General features: G+C 34.7%; 1 protein-coding gene across 1 annotated transcript in view; it reads right to left on the bottom strand.

The window, feature by feature from the left end:
* Positions 1-9,880: 9,880 nt before the first annotated feature.
* The window catches only part of LOC149550823 (uncharacterized), a 44,179-nt gene continuing 26,607 nt past the window's right edge, over positions 9,881-27,452 (bottom strand). The window contains exons 3-8 of the mRNA XM_089786389.1: positions 14,981-15,037; positions 14,739-14,830; positions 14,459-14,572; positions 10,540-10,607; positions 10,329-10,440; positions 9,881-10,231 (exon numbers count right to left, since the gene is read on the bottom strand). Of these exons, the coding sequence (XP_089642515.1) occupies positions 10,136-10,231; positions 10,329-10,440; positions 10,540-10,607; positions 14,459-14,572; positions 14,739-14,830; positions 14,981-15,037 (539 nt within the window). The 3' untranslated portion in view covers positions 9,881-10,135. The remainder of the gene's footprint in view (positions 10,232-10,328; positions 10,441-10,539; positions 10,608-14,458; positions 14,573-14,738; positions 14,831-14,980; positions 15,038-27,452) is intronic.

Genomic DNA, 27,452 nt, shown 5'->3' with positions numbered 1-27,452 from the left:
TTCATGTTAACATGCTTGTCTTGAAAATTTGTATATGAAGATTTGTTGTGTTTTGAGACCATTTGCAACAATATTTAATGTGATAAGTGAGAGACATTTCTTGTTGATTTTCTCGGATAGCTGCAGCACTACCATGTTTTTGTGATAACCTCAGTTGGATAAACTCATGAGACTAAACCATTTCAATGACTAGCAATGGCCTCTCCACGTTTTCCAGGTTTTACTGATACCACGCCTATTATTGACCTTCCAAACTAGTGTGGTGTTCCTTTATAGATTTTGTTCCATTTGTAGTCCTACTCTAATACCATGTTGATTTTCTTGAATCGTTACAAATGTATTAGCACTCTCATGTTTTGGTATGTGTGGTCCAAGGGCAGTGATCTCTCTCTCTCTCTTTATATTGAGGATGAGATATGGAAAGATATGTCCCTTGAAGGGACATGTCTCTTCATTTTAATTAATATAACAATTTATTATTCAACAACATTGTGTGTTCAACTTCAGTTTAGTCTCGTGAGGTTATCCAACTAAAGCTACCAAACATTAACATTTTCTACAAGTCAAATTGTGATATTGCTATCACAATTCAATTGTGTAGTTTTATAACTCAAACTCATTGACCCATGTTTCATAAGTAGTGGCTCAGTAGATCAATCTATTTTCAACTGAAAACGTTAAATTAGGTATAAGAAGCGAAAAATAGTGTAGGATATTGATTGTTTGGAGGCATAACTTTTAAATGGAGAGTGGCTCTCCTAGCTCTGCACATCAATGACATCTTTAACAAGGTCACACAAGGTAACTTACTTATTGAATGGACTACTAGTGTTGTTATACCTCTTCACAGGTGTGGATACATCAACAATCCCTTCAATTATTAAACCATTATGGTGAACCCTCATCTTGGTAAACTCTCTAGGAGTATGCTAGATTCTACGCTAGAGTGTAGAATCGGCGATTAGGCAGAATAAGAATTTTTTAAAAGCTAAGGTATAGGCAAGCTTCAAACCAAAACATTCTACGATTTATCACTGCATCATTGTAGGACATCTTATTGAAAATGTTAGGGATAAATTGTGGCACATAATAGAAGAGTTTTAAGTCCCAAAAGAGTACATGGAGGTTGTTTCTAAGTTGAACGAATGAGTCAAAGCCAAAATCAAAGCTAAAGAAGACGTGTGAGTAATTTGGGAGTTACATTGCTATCAAACAAGGGTGCCCTTTGTCCCCTAAGCTATTATATATTTACATCAATAAGCTAAAAGAGTAGTTAAACAAAAGCCAACGAAGAAGGCATACATTTGGCAAGATATGTAGCAAGACTACTTTTATATGTTGATGACCTTATCTGTACTGCTAAATCTGCTCAAGGTATGAGAAAACATAGGAAAAACTTAGAGATCATTTGGCAAGGGGTAGGGAGGTCAGTAAATACCACCAAGACAAAAGTCATAATTTTTATTTTTATTTTTGAAAAAGAATAAACAACAAAATCCTATTATATTCAAGGTTAACTCTTTGAAACTATAGATGAGTACAAATATCTAGGAATTGATTTCCACTATACGCTAAGTTAGGAGATGGGCAAATTAAAAAATAGGGACCAAAAGTCTGTTACCTTCTCCATAATAGATGCAGAAAAACTAAGTTGTAAGATCAGAAGACTAAGAAGACTCTCTTTAGACTTTTGGTGGTTCTGGTTATTGTTCACAAATGTAAGGTTTGGGGGAGTAACGTATCAAATCACATATAACAACAAATAGAAAGAATTCAAAAACATCTTATTACTAGTAACATCAAGGTCAAGTCAAAAGTTCCTTATGAGATCCTTTTCAGAAAAGGCCAATATATTTTTGATGAAAGCCTCAGCAATCATTCACCAAGCTACTTTAAAGAAAAACTCGAAAACATAGATAAGCATTTGGTGCTAGTAGGAAAGAGGCATGGAAGAAGAAACAACATAGCAAGTTGTTAAATGGAACATAACTCTCCATGAGTGCCCAAACCATAATTTAGAGATAGAAAGGGGGTGTTCAAATATATAAGACTGACATGTGGACAAAAAAGTAAGCATGCATTGGAGCGTGGTTACAAAGACTTTACGATTTACTATTTAAAAAAACAACAAAATTCTAATTGCTCAGTTTAGAACTGGCTCTCATCTTTTGAGATGTAAAACTAGTACATAAAAAGTTTTTTCAAAGGTGTAAGAGGAAAGAGCAACGAAGGGATAGTGAAAATAGAATGAAATTCTATCAAAGAAAGCACAACATAATAAAATATCCACAGTCAATATGACTAAAATATTAGTCAATACAAAGACAACTTAAATGTGAACAGGATTGCACAAAATGATAACTTTCTAATTTCAAATCCACAAAAAACAGGTCAACATGGAGAAGATTCAGCATGCAAATTAATTGGTTTTCTCTAGGTCCTTTAGACCGCTTCAGCCACTGGCTAACCAAATCCCTTTTATGGTAATTTATTGATTAAATAAAAAAATAGAAATTAGTGTATAATAATTTTCAAATTAATTATTAATTTCTAAAACTGATTTATGCAGAAATTTTAATCGGCTATATAGACGCTTCCCTTTGCTTATACATCAGTAAAATTCCTTCAATCATTCATTCTTTTGTCAAAGTAGTCAATACGGAGGGTGTGAGAAGCATTTCGCTAAAAATTGTGGATGATGCCATAGAACATTTACCTATAGTTTAGACTGAATGTTCTAAAATGCTTTACTTGCAAGAGAAATGTGGAGACGTGTGAATTAAATTGTGTGTTTCAGCCCGCATGTTTTAAAATGCCTTGCTTGCAAAAGAAATGTGAAGACTTGTGAACTGCTTATGCTTTAAGCCTCAGCAATCGTGGCATTATATGCATTAATGCCCTACTAACATGCAAGAAAATGTCTCACAATGTGAGTTTAGAACCGCTAATTGTAGCTTCTTGCCTAATTCGAAACTTTGATTCATATTTTGTTGCTTTGACATCATGGGTCAATCTATCATATTGATTACATTGTGTCTTTAGCAGTGAGGTCGACTTGTTGACGAATGAACAGTCAAAATCTGTCTTAGATTTATGTATATAATGGCATTTTGTTTCAGTTCCCTATTTTTGCAAGCTTTATCATGCATAGACGCACCACTTTTTCTTCCCTGTAGTTCGTGGCATTTTGTTTTTTCAGATTCTCAATGTTAGTTTAACATTTTCTTTGACCAAATGAGTTCCAATATTTTTTCCTTGCTTATTCGTACATCATCATGGTTGTGTTCACTAGAGGTTGTGCGCAAACCATAAGAAAAAGTACTAATTGAACATATAAGAGGGGCATAGAGTTTTCCTCACGAAATCAAGTGCTATAGAGTATCTTTTGTTAATTATTGTGGATCTCTGATAGATAAAACAATTACAAAATAAATGCTTGCAAATAATATCTTACTTGAATAATGTTGAATGTATTTACTTCTTCTTTGACAGCAATCACAGTTTATCTTTCTTCTTTGTATACTGTAATAACTTAAGTGCAATGTAACTGATGCAATAATATTAACAGAGAGCAATGTTCTTACAATAGTTATTTATTAACTGCAGTTACTTTGAATGTCGTGGACTGATATCTTTCCCTGCGGCCAGAGTGCACCTAAATATGTGAACATAAGACATGACTTTGAAGAGTCATCTCTCTACATGGCCCAAGGGCCACGTAGAGGCATGCCTCTTCAAAGGCATGTTCCTTTACAACAAAGATAAACAACCTTGATTAATATATGTCCTTGATAGTAAGAATATAACCGGCATGATAATGAGATTATCTCTCGATATAATAAAGGAGCCTAATCACAATAAAGGCTGCCAATAGTCAATGAAACTTGATAATAGTATTTCAAGAGATTGTCGATAATCCATATAATATTACAAGGACATATGCACATATATATATTCATGTAATTTATAGAATCAGCAGTAATATTCAGTATATGAAATAATCCATGTTTTGCTTCTTCTGACGCTAAACATTAACACTCCCTCTTTAGCAAGGGAGAAGTAAAACATCAATAAGCCAGAATCATCATATAATCAACACAATATGAACAATAAATGATCTCTACTTGCACTTAAGTAATGTCTAGAGATGTCCATAATGATTAAGTTTTCATGATCTCTACTTGCACTTAAGCAATGTCTAGAGATGCGCATATAATCTCTACTTGCACTTAAACAATGTCTAAAGATGCATCTATAATCTCTACTTGCATTAGAGATGCTCATATAATCTCTACTTGCACTTAAGCAATCTCTAGAGATGCTCATATAATCTCTACTTACACTTAAGCAATGTCTAGAGATGCTCATATAATACACACACAGGTTTATTATTTACAAGATCGTCACCTTGTAAATAATTTTCTTCAAATGAATATGTCCATGAAAGATCGTCACTTTTCATTACATACCAAATGCTACTAAGTAACCAATAGAAGCATAAACTTAAATGAAATAAATATTTTATTTCAAAAATTTATCATTACAATTAATCATATCAAGTTTTTCTCTGAAGTATTTCAGTTTCACTTTAGCAAAAGGCTTGGTAGGGATATCAATTGTTTGCTCATTTGTGCATATGTATTCTAATTGAATAACTCCTCGATTCACCATATCTCTGATGTAACGAAATGGAATTTCAATATGTTTGGAGCAATTGTGAAACAATGAATTAGATGAAAGTTTAATACAACTTTGATTATTACAATAAATCACAGTGGACTTCAAATGTCTTTTGAAGAGATCTGATAGCAACTTTCATAGTCATACTGCTTCTTTAGCACCCAAGGAAGACGCAACGTACTCAGCTTCGATGGAACTCAATGCTACTGAAATTTGTTTTCGACTAGACCAAGAAATCATACCAGATCCAAGACTAAAACAATATCCTGAAGTACTCTTCCGCTCAACGGAGCTTCCAGCCCAATCAGAATCTAAATATCCAAGTAGTTCAATGTTAACTTTGTCATATTTGATTCTCATTCCAATAGTGCCCTTTAGATATCTCAATATATATTTAGCTGCATGTAGATGTATCTTCTTAAGAGCACACATAAATTGAATCAAGGTGTGAGTTGCATAGCATATGTCAAAACGAGTATTAACCAAATACATCAGGGATCCATTAATTTGTTTGTAGTAAGTAGGATCTATAGCCTCAAATTTGTTCATATCATCTTTTAATTTGTGTAGATTTATTTTCATAGGAAATTGCAGCTGGTTTACATTCTATAATTCCAAATTTGGTTAAGATATCAATTGTATGTTTTCCTTGATTTAGTATGATACAATTGTCTTGTTGCCAGACTTTTAGTCCCAGAAAGTAGTGAAGTAACTCTAAGTCTTTCATTTCAAATTCCGCAGTGAGTTCTTGCTTACATTTCTTTATGAGATGTTTCTCAACTGTAATTAGCAAATCATCAACATATAATACAAGAATAATCATATCATCACCATCAATTTTGAAGTACAGATTTGGGCAACTTCATTTTTGGCATATCCTAATTTCAATAGGTGGTTATATATTCTTTCATACCAGGCTCTGGGAGCTTGTTTGAGTCCATAAAGTACTTTCTTTAATTTAAAAACATGAGTTTTGTTGTCATAAGTATTGAACCCTTATGGTTGTTCAATGTAGACTTCTTCAATTTTTCCATTGAAAAATGTTGTTTTAACATCCATTTGGTGTATTTTCCATCATTTAGATGCTACAATTGCTAGGATTGCTCTGATTGAAGTGTACCTAGCAGTAAGGGCAAAAGTTTCTTCATAATCAATACCTTCTTTTTGAAAGAAGCCTCGGGCTACAAATCTTGCTTTGTATTTTTCAATACTACAATCTGATGCATGTTTAATCTTGAATAACCATTTGGAAGAGACAACTGATTTATTCTTAGGTCTTGGTACAACATCTCATACGTCATTATTTAATATAGAATTATATTCGTCAATCATTGCTTCCTTCCATGATTGATGTGAAAGTGCTTCTTCAACATTAGTAGGTTCAGATTTTATGAGTTCAAAAGCAATGCAACATAGCAAGATTGATTTCTGGTCTTTTTGCTTTCTTGAATTACTTCATCTAGTTCAACTTGATTTTCTTCTAACATTTTCCTAGCCCAAAGAGATCTTTTTTTATTGTTATTGTTGATGTTTTCAAGTTCTATATGATTAGACATGGAAGAGAAATCAGAATCATCCTCCCTCTCAATTTATGTAAGTTGATCTTTTTCAGAATTAGATTCATTACTATTACTAAAAAATTTAAAAGTTGTGTCTTCTTCAAATATTACATCTCTGCTAATTTCAATTGTCCTTTGCCCAGGAATGTAGATCATGTATCCTTTTGTAGTTTCACTATATCCAATGAATATTCTCTTTTTCTCAGAAGGCTCCAATTTCATTCTTTTCTCTTTTAGTACGTGAATATAAATTGGACATCCAAATATTCTTAGGTGGCTTAAATTTGATTTAATGCCCATAAATACTTCTTCTCGAGTAGTATTTTCTAATACAGAGTGAGGGCATCGATTTTGTATATAGACTGCAGTATTAGATGCTTCGGCCCAAAATGAATAATGAAGATTTTGATCATGTAACATGGCTCTGGCCGATTCAACAATAGATCTATTTTTTTTTCATCTATTTCATTATGTTGAGGATTATAAGGTACAGAAAACTCCCTCTTAATCCCAATAGAAATACAAAAGTTTTTGAAGATATCAGATATGTATTCACCTCTATTGTCAAACCTTAGGGTTTTGATCTTTTGACCTGATTGATTTTCAATTAAGGCTTTAAATTCTTTAAATTTGGATAAGACCTTAGATGACTCCTTTTGTTTTAGAAAATAGATCCAGGGTCTCCAAGAGTAATCATCAATGAAAATTATATAGTAAAGATACCCATTAAGAGAGGGGACTAACATAGGACTACAAAGATAGATGTATGAATCAATTCAAGAATAGATTTAGATTTATGATCACTTTTAAGGAAGGAATGTTTAGTATTTTTACCTAATGCACACCTTTTACAAATACTTGAATGATAAGCTTTCAGATTAGGTAGACCTTTTACAATTTTCCCTATAGATGATAAGGCTCGAAAGTTAAGATGACCTAGTCTCCTATGCCAGATTTCAAAGGAATTTGACTTATCATTACTAAGAGTTATGTTTAAATTAGGATTTTGGTTATTACAAAGCGTATAAAGACTTCCATCTCTGACTCCAATGGAGATGGCTTTCTTATAGTTGAGTTCTTAGGCCAAGATAGAACTCTATCTTCTTAAAATGCAATTTTGTACCCTTAATTAGCAAGTCCAGAGATAGAGACAAAGTTTCTTTTGATCCCTGGTACACATAGGACATTCTTGAGTTGAAGTGTGATTCTAAAATTCAATTGTATAGAACAAGAACCAATTTTTTTAATAGGGTGAGGAATTATCTCCAATGGTTACTTCTTATGATTCATGATTTGTGAAGGTTTCAAACTTATCCTTAACTCTGGTGATGTGACGAGAAGCTCCACTATCTATGATCCAACTATTGTGATTAGTGTTTAATTCGCTTGAGAGAGCTAAGTGGAATGCATAATTTTCTTTATCCACTTTTATCAACATTTTCTTTTTTGATTTCTGTTAAAGTTGCTTGAATTTTCTGCTTTTCTAGGCATACATAATAAAAGTGACCAAACTTATCACATTTAAAACATCTAACTTTGGACCAATCACGTTGTTTGTGAGATTTGTGATTTTTGTTAAAATCTTTCTTGTTATTCTTAAACTTTCTTTTCTTATTTGATTTTAGTGTATAGTGTTTGGATGTCTCCCTCTTGATTTGAACTTAGTCCTCTGAAAGCTAGTTTGAATTCCTCTCGAGTACATTCATTTTTTAGTGGATCAAATTTCGAAAGTTTGGGTCGTGAACTTAAACCTCAAATGAAAGTTACCCATGACAGAGGAAGACCTCTAAGAGCAATCATGCTAGTTCCTTATCATCCACTTGGTTTTTCATAGTTGCAAGTTGATCTTTTAATTTAGTAATTTTTTAAAAATATGATGTTAAAATTCTCCACTTTTCATCTTTATATACACTAGATCTTGTTTTAAAGTTAATAATCTACTTGTATTGTTGATTTCAAATGTATTTTGAATGAAGGAGAACATTTCAAATGCAGTTTGAAGATTGGCTATAGATGGAAGTATATGATCATTTACCGAGTCTATAATGATCTTCATTGCTTTATTATTATGTTTTTTCCATGTTACTTTTTTAAATTCACTTTCAAGCATGGGTAGATTTAATTCAATGCATTTTTCTAATTCCATTTCTCTTAGCACTATTAATAATCTGATTTTCCAAGATGAGAAATTTGATGCTCCATCTAGCCTATCTTCTATTATTACGTGATTCGCCATTTTAATGCTTTGATTTTAAAACTTCTTTCTTTAACTTTTAAAATTTAAATTTTGAATGAATACTTTGCAATAATTTTCCTATCAGTATAGCTCCGATACCATGTTAATTATTGTAGATCTCTATAGATAAAACAATTACAAAATAAATGCTTGCAGAGAATATCTTACATGAATAATGCTGAATGTATTTACTTCTTTGGCAAAAATCACAATTTATCTTTCTTCTTCGAACTGTGTACTGTAATAATTGAAGTGCAATGTAACTGATGCAATTATATTAACAGAGAGCAATGTTCTTACAATAGTTATTTATTAACTACAGGGACTTTGAATGTCGTGGATTGATATCTTTCCCTCCGGCCAGAGTGCACATAAATATGTGAACATAAGAAATGACTCTGAAGAGGCATGCCTCTATGTGGCCCTTGACTTTGAATGTCGTGGATTGATATCTTTCCCTCCGGCCAGAGTGCACATAAATATGTGAACATAAGAAATGACTCCGAAGAGTGATGTCTCTACGTGGCCCTTGCCCAAGGGCCACATAGAGGCATGCCTCTTCAGAGGCATGTTCCTTTACAACAATGATAAACAACCTTGATTAATATATGTGCCCGATAGTAAGAATATAACCGGCACGATAATGAAATTCTCTCTCAATATAATAAAGGAGCCCGATCACAATAAAGATTGCCGATAGTCAATGAAACTTGATAACAATATTTCAAGAGATTGCCGATAATCCATATAATATTACAAGGACATGGGCATATATATATGTATGTATGTATGTATGTATATGCTTATATCCATGTAATTTATAGAATCAGCAGTAATATTCAGTATATCAAATAATCCATGTTTTGCTTCTTCTAATGCTAAACATTAACATCTTTGATGTTGAGGTCCGAAGAAGGAGGAGGTGAGCTATAGTGGGGCAGGAGTTCTCAATTGAAATATGAACATAAAGTCATTGCTGGGTGATACAAAACAAAAAAAGGCAACAGATCAGGCATAAACCATTTGAATGCAATCAGATAATTCCATAAACTCGAAACAAAGTATATACAGAAGTATGAACAGTGAAGAAAAATATTGAACTAATCACATTAATGGAATATGGATGTCTTGACCTAACTGGGGAGGGATGTGCGGAATATTCAAGCTACGTAAGCCCTGTATCTTTCTTTATGCATGTCCTATAGTCAATTATTCTTATCATCTCTATTTCCAAACCAGCATTGTGACAAGCTAGGCTGCTAGTTTAGGGAGCATTTAATTAAATTCCCCCGAGCTAGACTACATTACAAAGTACCGAAAATTCTTGCATATCAGATTTATCATCATTTCTTAAATATTGTTTTCCATATTCAAGATCAATAAGGGCAAATCAACAACTGACAGCTGCTAGAAAACTTTTTTAGCATAACATGAAAAAAGGAAACGGCCCACAGAATTTGATTGGTAGAACCACCATGCAATAATAGCTTTGAGATTACAATATTGTTCCGCTATGTTGAATGATATACCAACTCATGCATCCTGTAGTTATATTCCGGGCTAACTTATTCCTTCTGAAAAAAATGTACTTAACATAGTATTTAAGTTACACTAATGAAGCCTTCATATCAACCTGACTTCATTGACTAGTGCCAGATATTCATCGATAAAGACTCTCAGAACGTAGATTCTCTGCTATCTCTGTTTCCCATCTATCTCCATTCTCTAGAAGCTTTTCTTTGTCATATAAAAGCTCCTGCGGGATAACAAATACAAGTCATATGTCTAAATAATAAAACAATTATGTAAAACACAAACAAGAAGGACGAAACAACCGATCATGCTGGACTCACTTCATGTGTTTCTGTGGCAAACTCGAAGTTAGGCCCTTCAACAATAGCATCAACAGGGCAAGCCTCTTGGCAGAAGCCACAATAGATGCATTTTGTCATGTCAATATCATATCTGCATTCCCACCACAGTATTCAAAACTCGATAATGGTTCTTCAACAATCAAAGCAGGAGTTTGAATACTTCAATTTCAGTTGCTGCACCCAAGATTACCTAGTTGTTCGACGACTTCCATCTTCTCGTTCCTCAGCTTCAATGGTTATGGCTTGGGCAGGGCAAATCTGACATATTAAATTGATAACAAATGCACAAATTCTTAGTAGCTTTGAAACTTGCAGTTCTCCATATCGATACAAAGAAATTATTTTTGAAATTTGCAATTCTTAATAACTGGGAAACAAAAGAGGATAAAACACACAACCGATAACTATGTCTATTCACAATATATATAACAAGCTGCTTGTATGTTTAAAATGGAATAAGGGAAGGAAGAGGTTATTTTAAATAAACGAGGGATGGGATTGTAAATCTCTATCCACCACAATTTTATCCATATAGAATATACCAGTTTTAGCTTCTGCTACAAGTCAGCTAAATAAATTTTGGCTTAAATTCAATCATAATTCCAAGTCGCCAAATGGATATTGGATATTAGCACCATCAAAGCAAGTATGTCAGACTGTAGCATCCTTGATCAATAGCCAAAGAAGAAATACTGCTCCAAACTTAGCCATATATAGTCTATATTGAAAAACATCTTTGTTGAGCATGGATGAGAATCCTTCAGCACCATAAATCCTGTAAAAACCTGCTGAGATGGTGAAACTCCTGTCAAAGACCACTCCAAGCAGCCAGAATATGGTGAAGCTCCTCATCCTATGTGGGTATCATCTAATACAAGACCATCGCTACTCAAAGCCCAATATTTAAACTCAAGAGGAAATGATGGAGCGTTTGAGGGAACAGAACTAGTTCTAATATGTTTGTTATATATTTTAATTCCTGAATCGCTACATACAATCCTGGCAACTTTTTGCACCAGTGCAGAAGCCTCTGATGGCATCATTTCTCCACTTCTGTTTATAATAGAGCATGCAGTGTGAATGGAATAGCAGACAAGTGCCTTGTCATTCAGATGCAAAAATTTAAGAAGTCAAAAACAAGAATTTTGTAACTTCTATCAAGACCTTGAAGAAGCTGGATGTTTTGATTCAGCAGCAAATACTAAGAAAAAGGTTCTTTGTTCTTCAATAAGATGCCGCCTCCTTATCCAACCCTACACAATAAGCTTAAGAACATGCCTTATCAATGTCTTGAGGCTTGCAAAGAGAACCGGCATCTTGAGCACAAATAACCCCTCATAAAATCAAACAAACTTCAAGAAAAGAAGTTCTCTGTCCTTGTTCTTCAAAGAAGACAACTCCTTATCCACTGCAACATAATGAGATTAAGCACATGCCATATTAATGTCTTAAGCCTCAAAAGTGAGAACCAATGTCTTGAGGTTCCCTCTTAAAGTTCCCACTTCAAAATTCAAGGTATTTTATTTTACATTAATGGATAGTATAACTCTCACTACTCAAGCGTGACAAGCTAGACAAAGCCCAGAAAATGAGATTTATTGATGACGAGTTAGGTTATGCAGGCTGAAATATACCTCCCTTAACATATACATTGGCCTGGTTTCTAGGAACTGATCTCCACATCGTATAGTTGTTGTCCCTCCTTTGCCTAGTTCAATCTTCTCGATTCACCTTACTCCTCAAAAACCTTAGACATTCCAAGCTTCACCACCAATATTTGTATAAAGAACAATATCTTGTCCATTTTACCAACTGTTCCAGAGAGTTATGCTTCATCCTCTGCTAGCTTCTTGAAACAGATTTCATCATCCTCCTCTTCTGTAGCCAATGCTCTAGCCCTTGTCCAATCCCTCATTTTGATCTTATGTTTGTCTAGACCAAATAGATAGCACAATGCTCACATAGCCCCAATCTGATTGCACAAACAAGCTGATTTGACACCACCTTGTCTGCAAAAATGGGATGGAGAACCCCAGTGATCATTATGATTATGAGACAGATTCTGTGCTTACTCTCAACCAAAACAAACTCTACACAGTGTACACCATTTCAAAACATATGAGAGTTACAAAAGAACATGTTCCAAACATTGTAACTGCATTTTAATCTGTATTTTGCAATACAAAACAAAGAAGGAAGAATATATGTGGACAAACATCTGTTTGAATTATACAGGGAAGTTCACGAAGATTTATATTAAACCTAAACCTAATCTAAACTAACCCTTGATGCCAAACTATAGACAAGACATACAGATATACCCACCGTATAATATTCTAAGGGCTGATTTGCACTAAATAAATGACTACTTGATTGCCTTGGAATCAAGTACCAGAATCTAAAAAGTTTTTCCTAATAATGGAAATATTCAAATATTGAAGGAGGGAATCGAAAAACAAAACAACACTACTACTTCCTATTGGCTAGAATACAGACCAATATCTGTCGCCAACAAAAATTAAAGGTATAACAACTCGACCAAACAATAAACATATAATTCTAGGAGTTGAATTGCTAAGTTGAATTTAAAGACAGCATTTAGATGAACAATGGCATCAAAAAAAGCTTGATACATTTAGTCAGTTCCAATCTAATCTATAAGGAATTACAAACATAGATGAACCAGTCTGAACAAAAAGTTCTATAGCACAAGCCTAGAATCCACTAGCCTTGTCCAGTGTATGTACAAAAAACACTTAGATATAGGTAACAGATGCCTGATCATTGGGAATCTGATCTTTAAAATGGATGACAAGAAGGCTAATGAAAGCTGGACATTTTGAAAAAAAAATCTTCCATGTAAATCTAATATTAAACAAATGACTATGAATGAAACCACATAAAAATAGGCTCCTCTACCACAAACAAAACACAACCAAAATAGACTCAAGAATGATGCAGAAATATCAATGTCAATTAACTTGCTACGCATAAGTAAACATTTTAAAGCTTACCGTTTTAAATTGTGATTTCTGCTTTTATGGAAGATTGTCTTTAGGTGTTTACAGTAAATTGTTCCTCAAAAAAAATTCAAATTCAAATTAAGGTCACCTTTGGATTCTTATTTAGTCAGCTCTGAACAGATCACTATAGAAAGAAACCTTTGGATCTTCAAGGTTAATAGAATTTTCAATTTTTTTCTTCCTTGTTAGTCATTTTGAGTTTCTCCAAACTTTACCAATTTTTTCTTCCTTGTTAGTCATTTTTGAGTTTACAAACCCCAATAATTCTTCTTCAATATTTTGTCAATACTTTCCAGTTCTTGGATGTCCTCACCGTCCAATAAGTAGTCTTTCTTCCCACTTGTCACTCCTTTAAAAGTTTCAAAAACTCCTCGAGTGTCAAAAAAGAAAGCATCAAAGGGATATGTGTCCCCTCATTAGCATATCACTTCCTTCTTCACCCTGGTTACCTCTCCTAGAGGAACCAAGCAGTACGGGAGCCCATCCACTGCTACTCGCCCCAGATCAGTAAGACGGTGCAGATATCACATGCACATGCACCATCAGCGACAATGGTCCTCCTCTCTCCGGTGACGGGTTTAGACCTCTCGGACTTCTCCGCACACGGACAGTTATCCTTCAGTTTTGAACTACTTTTCGACAACTGTGAACCGCTAGTTGTTTCGCAGTTCCGTGCTCTCTTTGTAGTGTTGTTTCTCTTTCTTTGCTTCTTGCTCTATTGGTTCCCTTTTTCTCAGACACCATTTGGTGGCCCCACTGCCTTCTGGCCTCTATTTGTACTTTCAGTCCCTTAGGCCCATTTGTGGTCTCTCTTTGGACAATAATAATTTATCTTATCTAGATACGCAAATTTTTTAAGTGCTGAGAAAACTCACTTCAGGATTGAATGTCCAACTACTCCTCGCCAGGTTTTGATGTCAGCGAGATAAAAAGTTCATAAAATTACTAAAATTGTGAGGAATTTCTAAGTTGATAAGTTCCCCCAAAGAAGCTTCAAGGATTGTTTGTCAACAAATTCAAGTTTTTTCCACAAAAGATAACAATTCAAAGATTCCATTTTAAAGAAAAGAGAAAGATAAGACACACCGCTTCACACAGTTTGCATGCAATGCAACGCTCTTCCCCTGTTGGATAGCGACGAAGAGCATGCTCACCACGAAAACGGGGACTCAGAGGACCCTTTTCAAAAGGATAATTTATCTGGGAAAAACAGAAACATTATTTAAATGGAGCAACTTAAAGATGACTAAATTTCTTAGCTAATATAGCAAAAATTTCAGTAATTGTTTTTCCGTAGTTCACCTCCTGAATAAACCAAATCATAAATTTAAAAAATTAACATAGAGGAGAATGAACCAATACAGACCGTCACTTTCCTGTCAAAAAAGTATTTGAGAGTCAGCATCAAGCCTCGAACCATTTCAGTTAAATATAGAGTATTCATACTTCTCTCAAGAACTGTATGGACAGAGAAACAGGCCACGTGTAAATAATACAAATAGTTGGTTTGTCAAAATATCTTTCTTCAAAACCAAAAAATCCACTGTATACCACGATATCAATTCCATTTTATTATCTTCAAAAAATAGGCTCCACAACAGAAATCACCTGTGCTCCAATCCTTTGCAAGATCATTCGCAAGCTTATCAGTTTCTCTTGTATCCTCTGCAAGTTTTAGTGAGGATGTCAACTACAGATTAAATGCACATTCATACACAAATATTTGACAACAAACAAATCTTTCTAATAAAGGATAGTATCAGAACCATAGATCCAAGATTTCAAAGAATCATTACTAGAATAAACTCGTGAAGTTTAAAATGTGATATATACAACTTAAAAACGATTAAATATTGGATAAAGTGCCTCTTATTATTCCATTACTAAATAAAGAACAAGTATGCTTAGGCGCTTTATTTTAATTATTAACTTTCAAAAGTAGAGCTGTCTATTTGAGAACAAAAAAAGGAAAATGTACAGAAGAGATGCTTGAAAAAACCCATTAAAAAAAATTCACAGACCCCTAGGCGCACCCTTGCAAGCAAGGAATCTAAATCCCCTATGAAATCCGCTATAACTCTTACCAACCTCAAAACAGCCATGGATACCCCCAACTGAAGCCCCCATGCTATTATAATCAAGTAAATGTCTGTGCTTGTTCAGAGTGGATTCTTAAACTCATTAAAAGTTTCTCCCATACACAAGCACACTCTGAAACAGTTTCAAGTCCTCAAAATTGAAAAGTCCGTTCAATCTTCGAATGATCACTGGCCCATGGAATAGGTTTTGTTGTTTCCTTGGCTGCAAGCTGAAGGAAGTCTCCATTAACACAGCTCTTCCACTTTCCTCAGCATCATTTGTTGTGATCACAGAAAGGAGAATGTTTGAACGATGTGTGTCTTTGGAAATAAATCCCACATTAATTCTTATTCTTCCATCCCATTCGCTAGCTATTTGATTAAAGCACCTCATTCAATGTTCACCCCCATACTAGATCATCACCTTATCACCCGCCTCACCCCCTTGTTTCAAAAACATTAGTGTATCTAATTTAATTAAAGGCATCTTCATCTAAGTCCCTAAAATCTTCAGTTACAACTTCATCCTCTTTAAGGGTAATTGCCCAATTTGATAGAATGTCACCTTCCTTATTAACCTATTGTCTAATATCTGTAACCTTCAAATCTTCAAGTGAGAGAAGACCTCCAATAATTATGTCTATGTAATTTTGAAGGTGTCATGCTAGCCTTCTTCCTTTGGTATTTGCATTCATAATAATTTGTTAATCGCCTTCAACATGAAGATTTTTAACACCAAGTTCCTTCGCTACTCTAACTGCTAACAATGCAACTTCAACTTCTGCTACATTGTTGGTCCTATTAACCAACCTCTTCCCTCCACATGCAATAACATTACCATTCCAATCTCTTATTATTACTCTGCGCCTGAGCGACCTGGATTTCCTTTGGACGTGCCATAAAAATTGACTTCTACCAACCCTCCTTTGATGTTCTCCACTCGACCCCTTCAAACTTAAATGTTATGTTTATAAACACATTTAAGGAACTTCATACATGTCTTAACTTGAGATCTTAATGTAACATTAGGAAATTGACAAAAAGATTGAGTGCGCAAGTGTAGAAGTGAAGGTGGGAATAACATATTTGAATGTTGCTCAATTTGCTTGTTCCAATCATGAGGCAGCTAGATCTTCAAGAGGAGAAGCAACGATAGATTTGTCAATTGTTGTGTCTAGAGATGACAATGGTGATTCAGAAGTAGGATGGAGTGTTGAATCTTGTAGCAAGGAATCTTTTGTTTTTGTGAGATGGGCAAATGGTCCTAATTTGATGTTTTTATCTGACTCTAGATGAAAAGAAAGAAACCTTTGAATGATAAGGGTAAGTTTCCATTTCAATTCCAAACTTTGTCGTCGATCATTTTGCTGTATTAGAATATTTTGTTATTTTTGTATCTTTCACTATTTTTAGCTAGCTCTGTAGAATCTTCTATCAATGGCCATTTCAATGTTTTATTTATTATTTTATTTTTAGTATTTTATAATTTTAGTAGACTTCAATTTCGATTTGAAGCTCTTGTAACCTACTACATGTAGCCATTGAATCCATTAAATCAAGTGTGTAATTTCAAATTTCATGTTAGTCTTATGGCTCTTTCTTTGGTGGGCAGATTTATGGGGTCAGACTCGTACATTGAGGTTGATGTTTTAGCTATGCCCAAAGAATTTGTTTCCCCTTTCCTTTCTCCTGTGATAAAGATTTGAAAGTTATTTTGTGTAGGGTTCCTTGGGTTATTGGCAAAGTTTTCTTAAAGCTCAAAAAATGGGAACCTGGCCTAGATCTCAATGATTATGTGGTTAAGGCATAGATCACAATGATTTTTAGCTAGCTTTGTAGAATCTTTTGATAATGGTCATTTTAGTGTTTCATTATTATTTATTTTAGTTTCTATTTTTAGAAGACTTTAACTCCAATTTGAAGCTCTTGTAAATTGCTATGTGAACCCATTGAATCCATTAGATAAGTGTGATTTCAAGTATAATGTTGGTCTTGTGGTTATTTCTTTAGTGAGCAAATTTATGGAGCCACCCACAAACATTGGGGTTGTGCAATCCCATATCAAAAGAAAGTGGAAAATCGAGGGGTAGGTCGATGTTCTAGCTATGCCCAAAGGATTTCTTCCCCCTTTCCTTCACCTGTGGTGAGGGGGCAGATTGATGGTCTAGCTATGTCCAAAGGATTTTTCCCCCTTTCCCTTCACCTGTGATGAGGACATGAAAGTTATTGTGTAGGGGTCCTTTGGTTATTGGAAAAGCTTCATTAGCCCTCAAAAAATGGGAACCTGAACTAGATCTCAATGATTTTGCCTTCAACGATGTTTTTGTTTGGGTGTTGTTGCATAGGTTCCCATTAGAGTTTTTATACGAATAAGTCTTCAAAGGTTTTGCAAACTCGTTTAGGGAGCTCCTCCCTATAGACAATGTGGTAGCTCATTTTTTTGTTCCTTATGCTCTCTTGTATCATTTTGGTGATAGATTACGAAGTGTGATTAAACATGATGAAAAAAACAACACAATCTACCAAGAATAAAAATCAAAATAAATCTCTAAGGATTGTAGAAATTTGTTGTCATTAATGATATGACAATCTTCACGAAACAGCTTGTGTTTGCTAGAATTGTGTTAGAATTCTTCAAGAATTGATCTTGCGCTCTAAAATCTTGAAATCAATTCTAGATTTGGGGTTTGCAAAAGTTTGGCCATTGGGCAAAAAAATAAGTCAACATTAGTTGTGAAAATGTTGAGCATTCCTAATGAGTGCTCATAAGATTTAGGTAGACCTTTCAGAGTTTTAATTACTAAATCCTATTCCTCCATTTTTTTGACCAATGGCTTCAAGTTGAACTGTAACGTCCTTAATCTTCGTCAATTGCTCGCATAAGGACTGATCATCCATCATGATAGAAAATAGTTGGTTTTTCAAGAACATAAGGCTCTTATCTAATGTCTCATGGAGATACTTCAACATAGTCCAGATCTCTTCAACTGTCTTGTTAGATGGCACTTGTTGGAACTATCATCAATAACTTAATGCTTGAGAAGCATGAAAGATGAAGTAGAGTGGCATGAATCCCAACGTACAAACTTTTGATGGACCCAAAAATCTTTGCGCAAAAAACCCATAAGGAATATGTAGCTATTTCAATCCGAACAAAAAATCAAAGGATTTTAGAATATCTCAAATCGGTTGAAGAGAACGTCTACAAATCAAGAAAACTCGCCATAGATTTGTGCAAAAAATCTCAGTTTGAAGCACGAGTTGTTTGAGGAAAATTGTGAGTTGAGCAATCAGTTGAAAAACCCTAATCATGTGTGAGAAGAAAACAATATTAAAAATTCACCTATGAAATAAGCATGCTTCACCAAAAAGCCAACCATAGACGGTTTTGTGAGCTATAAATATGTTGTAGATAACCAAAAAGACTTCCCATCAGAAGAAAAACTGAAAAAAAAAAAAAAAAAAAAAAATCTAAAACAATTTTACTCTAAAGGGCAAAATATTTCCACAATTGCAGAGAGAGGAGTTCCAAACTCACATCACAAAATTTTGCGAGCAAAAAATGACCATGAAAATGATCGTTCATGAATAAATGGACATAGGTCACATGAGTTGTCTTCTTCACCAAAAAGACTGAACATGACCAAGAATCTTATTTGGATGAGGCACAAACTCATAGAATGGAGGATTCATTCACAAATGTTCACAAGAAAACCCTAGATGAAAACAACTTTGAAAAATGGATAGGACACAAGTACTTGGTAAAGAAATTGAATGAAAGATCAATCAATCATTTATAGATCTACAAGATCAATGTTTATAATAAGAAATGAATGATAGTTGAAGGGAATTTAGAAACATCTAATATTTACAATATTGACCATTAAATAAGGAATAATAAAGATATTATTCTAATACATCAATGGTGGATGATTGTTGAGAACTAATGTTCAAGGAAGTCCAAAAATTAAGATATGCGTTCTTGTCATTCCTCATCTATGGTCAAATTTCTACACATGCAATCTTTTATGCACAATATTTTTCATTATCATAGGTGTGAACCATGTGATGGATTCATTGTTTCTTTCCATCCCTTCCTCTTGCTCAACTCATATACCTTTTTAAGCATAATGATTTAGGCAAAGATTGCATCCCACACGCATGTGTTTCCCATAGTCATTCTTACGTAATAGAGTTCACAAGTTCGGGTATTCTTGCTAGAGCATTTCAAGACTTCATTTAAGACTATTTTTCTGGATTTTGGGTTGCCTAGAGATCATGGAAATCATTTGCATATTGAAGCTCTAACTATCCTTTTCATGCAATTGGTTGAATCTTAATACACACCATGATAGTTTGCATGCATCTCTTCATTGTATTATTGATAAGTAATTGATAAAATGTTTGTTCTATTAACAAATGATCAAAACAATCACTATAAAGAATTCACAAATGTGCAATATAGAAAGTTTCTAATGAGAAACTGAAGATCTAATACACTCCCTTAATGGTCAATTTGCAAAAAACACCAAGTTATCCCCTAAATTTAGCAAATTTATCTAGACCAAGAGGCTTGGTGAGAATGTCTACACTCTAATCCACTATTGGAACATTACTGCAACTAAATTGCCTCGTCTTCAACCAACTGTTGCATGTAATGACAATGAGCTTCCACATGTTTGTTCTTTCATAGAACACCAAATTCTTGGCAAGTTTGAGAACTCTTTGATTATCAAAGAGAAAGGGAGTGTAACTGTTACATCCCAAATTTTGACCTAATTTTGAATTTATTCATAGTCATTAGACTGAACGGATTTTTTCTTTCATAATCATGTGAAGTAGGTAGTTATTTAAATCTGTTGTATTAACTGTTTAATAAAGATGGTCATTATCTAGTATTTGTCATGTGATGTTTAGCAGTTGCTTGATTTTGGAATTATGGTTAATAATTAAATTCTTTATTTATATTAAATGTTAATATGAAAAATTATTATAGAACTTGTTATTATCACGGAAATATTGCATATGTGATTGCAGGAGAAGATGAAGAGGGCAAGCATCGCTAAAAAGGATCAACGGAATGGGATACTAGCTTAGCCCAATCATCAAGTTGACACGTATGACCTTAAAATTGTCTTAGTAAGAACCTAGCGACTTTAACTTCGGGATACAATTGAAGGACCCACATGAGCTATTAAGTGAACATTTTAAAACATAAAATAATTTATTAAAATATTATACGTACCTCAAAGGATTTTGAAATATTTTTCCACCACATAATTATAATAAATACCTATGTACGTACACAGAGATATAAGAATAAAGTGACACCATAATATTATTACTTCTTTTGTAATAGTATGATGTCACCTCATAATTGTACCTATGTGCATCTAGATAGATATAAACCATAATTATTTTTTTATTTATAACCTTCAAATCTTTTTTCACCTTTTTATTTCATTTTCTTACTTGAAACCGATTGTAACACTTGGCATATTTATTTGTCGTCCAAGAGCCAAGACATTTCCTTTATGTTACAGCTTCTTGGAAGCCAAAGTGACATATTATTTTATTTTTTATTGAGAAGTCGAGAGAGGCGGAAGACATATATTTCAAGCAACTAACTTCTATATTCCAGGCACCCGACTTAAATATTTCAGGCACCCAACTTCTATATTTCCAAGCATCTGACTTCCATCTACCATCCGATACATCTGCAAATACCATCTGATATCTCTATATCTATTGCCAATCTCTTTTCTGCCATCTAAAAATCTTCCTACCAAAGATTTGATATATTTTTACTGGTCTTTGTGCCTAAAGATCTTTTTCAAGGAAGAGTTGAATCGCAGCGTCTAGCTAGACTCCTATCTTTCTAGATTATATCAGGTTATGTGGTCAATCATGTTCCAAGCATTGCTATATATTTCTTTATCAAATGTTACTGAAATCCGATTACCGTAGCAGTAAATTGTAGTTATACTCATCATAATTATTACAGGTCAATTCCTCTTTAAGAAAGACTTATTTATGATGCCATGAAATCATGATTTAAATATACCATTTGGAAGTCGGAATCAAATGATATTTCTGTAAGTCTAAAAGAACATAATCTTTCAAGTCATAGATTGTGATGAGCTGGAAACATATAATATTTATGAATCAGTTGAGAATCAATAGACAGAGCCGACTGCTCTGAAATTCCAAGCACCTACGAATCATCGGCTGTATAGCCATGGAAAAGGTGAAGAGGTGAGATGAAATCTGCAATTACATGGAAATAAAGTCAGACATGATACAATAGTCCTTAATTAAATTCATTTAATAGCTCATGCTCGTCCCTATTATTGTTTTCCTATTGTCCAGTCGAGCAATGGTGATTGGGTCATTGAACCCATCAGAAAACCCTGGCCAAGGTCGTTTTAAGGCATGTTTGCCATCTATGATCACTTGATGTCAATGGTGCCAGTTATTCAGACATGTTTGTCCATAACTATGCGGACATTCTAAACACCATAATGCTCAGGTGGCTAGACTAAAAGTATCCCAAGCCCAATCCCGAGGTAGGGAGGGCCTCTCTAATTCAATAGATTGTGTGGCAATAAGTACGGTTCGAGGTTGGGAGGTTAAACCTAAGTCAATGCTTCTCCTCCTACTGAAAGCCGAGGCTTGCACAACCAACTAAAGACTCACAAGATATTACTTGTATGTTCTTATTCTTTTCATGTTAAGCATTTACTTTACTTGTATGTAGAGAAAGATAGTAAATCATTGATACAGTTATTTCAGTTAATCCTTATTATAGTTATTACAGTTAATTTTCAATTAATCATTATTATAGTTATTACAATTGATCATTGTTACAGTTAATTTTCAGTTAATCATTATTATAGTTACTTCAGTTGATCATTGTTTCAATTGATCATTGATATAGTTATCTTAGTTGAACTTGGTTATTTCAGTTAATCGTTGATTGTTAAAAGCAATTAATGTCCCATGAAAAGGAATGCAGTTATTCGTTGGTAGTCTTTATTTTGTTATGAAAAACCATTTGTTACACTAACCTACTTGATATATTTGCATGTTTGCAAGCATCCGACGAAGCCAAATTGCCTCTCATAACAACTCCTAGATTGTTTGCTTTTGTGGAAGAGAGTGAGGCTGCATTTTGCCTTTTACTAGTCCAAGTTACTGCACCAGATCCCAAATTGAAGACATATCCAAAGGTTGGCATCTTATCATCAACCGAACCTACACAATTTGAATTTGTGAACCCACTGAGTCTAAAATCATGACTCCTAGTTTTAAAAAGTCCATAATCAGAGTTACCCTTCACATAACGCAGCACATGCTTTATTGGTACCTAATGATTAGCCTTGGAAGTTGTCATGAAGCATGAAATGTAGCTCAATGCAAAACTGAGATCAAGTCTAGTGCCAATGACATAGATGAGACTACCCACTAGTTGCTTGTAAGTGGTTTTATTAATAAGAGAAATGGACTAGGCTGAAAACTTCAATCCTTTCTCCGTAGACATGGAAGCAGGTCTACAATCCTACATGCGAAACTTGTAAGCAAGTTCCAAGCATACTTAGACCAAGAAATAAAGATTCTACCATCAGTTTGCCAAACCTCAACACCTAAAGAATAATGGAGAAGCCCAAGATCTATCATATCAAAATCTTTGCACAAGTCTTGTTTGATTTCTTCAATCAAATGTCTTGAACTACCAGTAATGATCAAATCATCCACATGGACAACATGAAAGAGAACATCTCCGGAGCATTGATATAGAGATTATTATCAAACGAGCAACGTTGTAAACTATGAGCAACCAAGCATCGATCCATCAAAATTGAGCTGCAATGGCGAGAAGATGATCAATTGTACTCAACTTAGCAGTAGGAGCAAAATTCTCCTCATAGTCAATGCCCTCACACTTTGTGAATCCTTGTGCAACAAATTGGCCTAGTATTTATCTAAGGTACCACTTGCATGATACTTGACCTTATACACCCATTTGCAGCTGATAGGCTTCTTTCCTAGAGGAAGATCAGAGAGAACCCAAGTGTTGTTCTTCATAAGACTGGTATTTCACTACCATAGCTTGTTTCCACACTAGAATCCCTTTTCCTGCTTTAGATGTTTGAGGCTCATAAATACTATGAAGACTGGCCATGAGAGCAAAGTTCATTTTATTATGTTGCTTGCCCTTATTTCTAGAAGATCTTCCCTCAATGAGCCCATCAAGACAAAGAGCATTGATGGTCTTAGCCCACCATTTAGGTCATAGAGTAGATGAGCGAACCTTTGATGTTGGATGAATAACTACAGCTAGATGTGAAAGAAGATCCACAAGTGGAAGACTACAATCATCTAGAGGAAAGTCAGGTATCATCAAACACAAATTGCATCATCCCTCTCATCAGGTGAACCCAATGGAAGACGGACACCCAAATCAGAGGCCTTCAAAGGCTGATCCTCAAAATTCTACTTAGACAACAAAGCTGAAATGGTCCTCATTCTTCACCAAAGACAACATCATGACTGAAGATAAGACGATCAGTGTCTACATTGATCCAATAAAACCGAGGGACGCATATCGAGGCCAAAACCATGGCATACCAAGCATGGGTATGTTCTTGAGACAGGTACTCCACGCACCCAAGCACAACACCATATTCAAAGGGCTATCACACTGCACAAGTGCTCTCAAACACAAGTGTCAAGGGCGGTGCTTGGGTACTACCTGACGTCCCTCAACTACATTTGGGATGTGACAAGTTACAATCAGCAGCAATAGGTCAAAAACTTTAAAAAATCATTTTGTTTTTTCTTAATTGGTTCCTAAGGAACCCTAAAAGGATGTGGGTCCCATATAGTGCCCTTTAAGCCTTCATAAGGCCCATATACTTCATTTTACATTCATATTTTTTCAACAATTGAGAGGAAGGTGAGAAAAAGAGTTTGAAAGAGCTTGGAGAGTGATTTTGCAAGTGATTGCAAGATGAAGAAGAGCAAACGGAGCAAGAAGATTCTATTTTGCAAGTGATTCATCAAGAAGGTAGAATTTTCGTTGTTTTATTCTCAGATTTTTATTTTTCTAAAAAAATCTAAAACTAAGGCTCGTTTGACTGCTAGCATTAGTGAATGTTGCATTTGTCTTATATCTAGAATTTGTCATATGCTGGATTGTTAATTTGCAATTAGGTTTTGTTGAGAAGAAAAAATAAAAATTCACATTTAATTTAATTCTAATTCCAATTCCAATTCCATCTCTTGAAGTGGAAATCACAAATCCTCATTTTGGACCAAAATGGGAATTCGAAACTCATATTCCAATTCCAGTTTGACACATCAAAACTAAGGATTAAAAATTTTCAGAATTTGTTCCTACCAATTCTGGTTTAACTCCAGCAAACAAAGAGATCGTAATTGCTGAAATTTGAATGCACTGTTTGAATTTCAGATTCTTATTGATAGTTTTTTACTTTTGTAACTTCTTGTTTGAGCTTTGATTCTTTGAATGCATTGTTGTTTTTTATAAAAAAAAATTTTAAATCATACATCATGATTCATAAATCTAAATGTTCGACCGTTGAAATTTTGAATGCATTGTGTTAAAATTTTTGTTATTTAGGCCAAAACCAATTTCTAAACTAAGCTGAAACTAGTTTAGTTTTTTTTAAACTAATTATGCTGAAATTTATCATTTTGTGAAATGCAGTGTCTAAAGGGCCTCTAGTCAAAAGTGGAGAAGACATGGAATTGCATGAGGGAAGTGCAAGTTTATCTGATTTTGAGCTTGAGCATTAGGAAAGTAAGCATGAGGGAAGTGAGCATGAGCTTGATCCACAAGCCCAATCTGAACCTCCTTATGTTGCACCAGGAGTACTTTATATTGATTGCACTAGGAGTACTTTATATTGATTGCCCCTCTGAGATTTTGGCACAATTTGCTAGTGGTCGTTATGACCCAAAGTCCCCTCGAAAATATTTTACAAACAGAGTTTCACTCCCTACGACTACAAGTGTTAGCACACAGAAATGGAAATGTGATTTTTGTGGTGTAGAATGTGATTTGGCAGCATTACTAGAGTTAATTCACACCACCTCTTTTTGGTTGGTTATGGTGTGAGTGCATTGAAATTCCTGACAGATGCTGAAAATGTTAATTATAGAATTGAAATAAACAAATTGTGGTCCATTCATGACGATAGTGCAGTTCCAGTGCCTAAATCTTTGGCTGCTAGACAACAGGTTCCAGCTACTCAGCAATTATAGGGGCAGTGAGATACTTCTATGTGTATCTTGCATCAAAGAGCAAGGACTTTGTTACATTCAGATCCCGTTCCTTCATTCATTCAAAGTTTAGAAGGGGACAACAGCAGGTAGAAACAGAAGGCAAGAAATTTTGCTACTAACCCCATTGCTGATTTATTTAACATGCGTGCAAAGAATCGGTTAGACAATGTCATTGGCACATTCTTCTTTGCCAATAGCAACCCATTGCATGTAGCTCAATGTCCTAATTATAGAGATGTGATGGCCACGCTGGCAAAGGAGGGAGGGTCGTCGTTTGTGCCACCAGGTTAGCATAAATTGAGGACCACAATCTTGGATAAGCAGTATAACAAGATCAAGATTTTGATAGAGCAAATGAAGACATCGTCTACTCATCAAAATCATGATCACATGCACTAAGGGCCCACACTTTTTGAGGGAAGTTGATTGTTCAAAACATCATAAAGATGCTAATTTCCAGTTTTACATCCTTGGGGGGGCATTCAGGAGGTTGGGCCACAAAATGTGGTTCAAGTAGTGACAGATGCAATGCGTGCAAAGTTCCAAGGGGGTTGTTGAGGCAGCCTATAGATATATTTGGTGGACTTCATGTTGTGCGCATGCCCTGAACTATAGATGGAAAACTCGCCAAGTTTCCTAGCTCGGCGAGTTTTTCACCAGTTAACTCGCCGATTTAAAAACTCGGCAGTCTGGTAAAAACTTGCCGAGTAATCGACAAAAACTCGGCGAATTTTTATGAAAAACTCGCGATTTACTGGTGGAATTTTTGCTCGCGGCCTGTGACGGATTAAAGCGGCAGTGAGTGTGTTTTTTCTCATTCTTTCTTGTATTTGCATTGTTTAGAGCCTTGAGGAGTGAAGAGAAGAAGGTTTGGAGGCATTCTTGGCTGATTGCAAGTGATTCAAGGCGGATTTGAGTGGATTGTAGAGGATTCTAACCGATTTTAGAAGACAAATTTCTTTCCAAGTATGTTCATCTTATCATAGTTTGAAAAACTTTTTATAGTTTTATAACAAATGTTCTTTTGTTTTTGTCGTTGTTTGTAAATGTTTTCAAATCATTTAAAATCATTTTGAATCATTTGAAACCCTAGCTTCTAAGGATATGGTTGAAGTTTGTTGTTTGCTAAGGATATGGTTGAAGTTTGAAGTTTGAATCATTTGAAACCCTTGCTTCTAAATTCTAACTTTGTTTATTCATTTTTCTATATATTTATGTGTAGGGCAGCGGTCAACCATTAAAAAAATGACAAACCCGCAAGAAGAGTGGCCACAAACACCATGCCCATCTAGATATATAGGCACTCGGCCTAAAAATGCAAGAGATAAGGCATGGCGGTATGCCTATGAAGCTCCAAGTCCAAATGATATTGGGAAGGTGATATGCATTCCCTGTGAGAGAATTATTTCTGGAGGCATAAACCGCCTCAAATATCACCTTGCAGGCATAAAGAAACATGACTCAAATCCTTGTCTCAAGGTAACTAATGAAGAAAAAAGATTCATCAATGCCCTACTTGCTGTTGCTGAAGAGAAAAAATTGAATAGGGAGACGGTAAAATTAGCTATGAGGGCAGCCATAGCTGAATCTGAAGGAGCTCCTTTTGATATGCAAGAGGAAGAAGAAGCACTTGAGAACATACCAGGATCTCTTCGTAGCCCATGGATCCACAAACAAAATTTCTCTTTTACCGG

This window comes from Cupressus sempervirens, chromosome 6 (assembly GCF_028749045.1).
Source record: "Cupressus sempervirens isolate cs-2001-9-10 chromosome 6, ASM2874904v1, whole genome shotgun sequence".
Lineage (NCBI taxonomy): Eukaryota > Viridiplantae > Streptophyta > Pinopsida > Cupressales > Cupressaceae > Cupressus > Cupressus sempervirens.
Note: the sequence above shows the minus strand (reverse complement) of the source record. Positions and strands in the feature narration are given on the sequence as shown.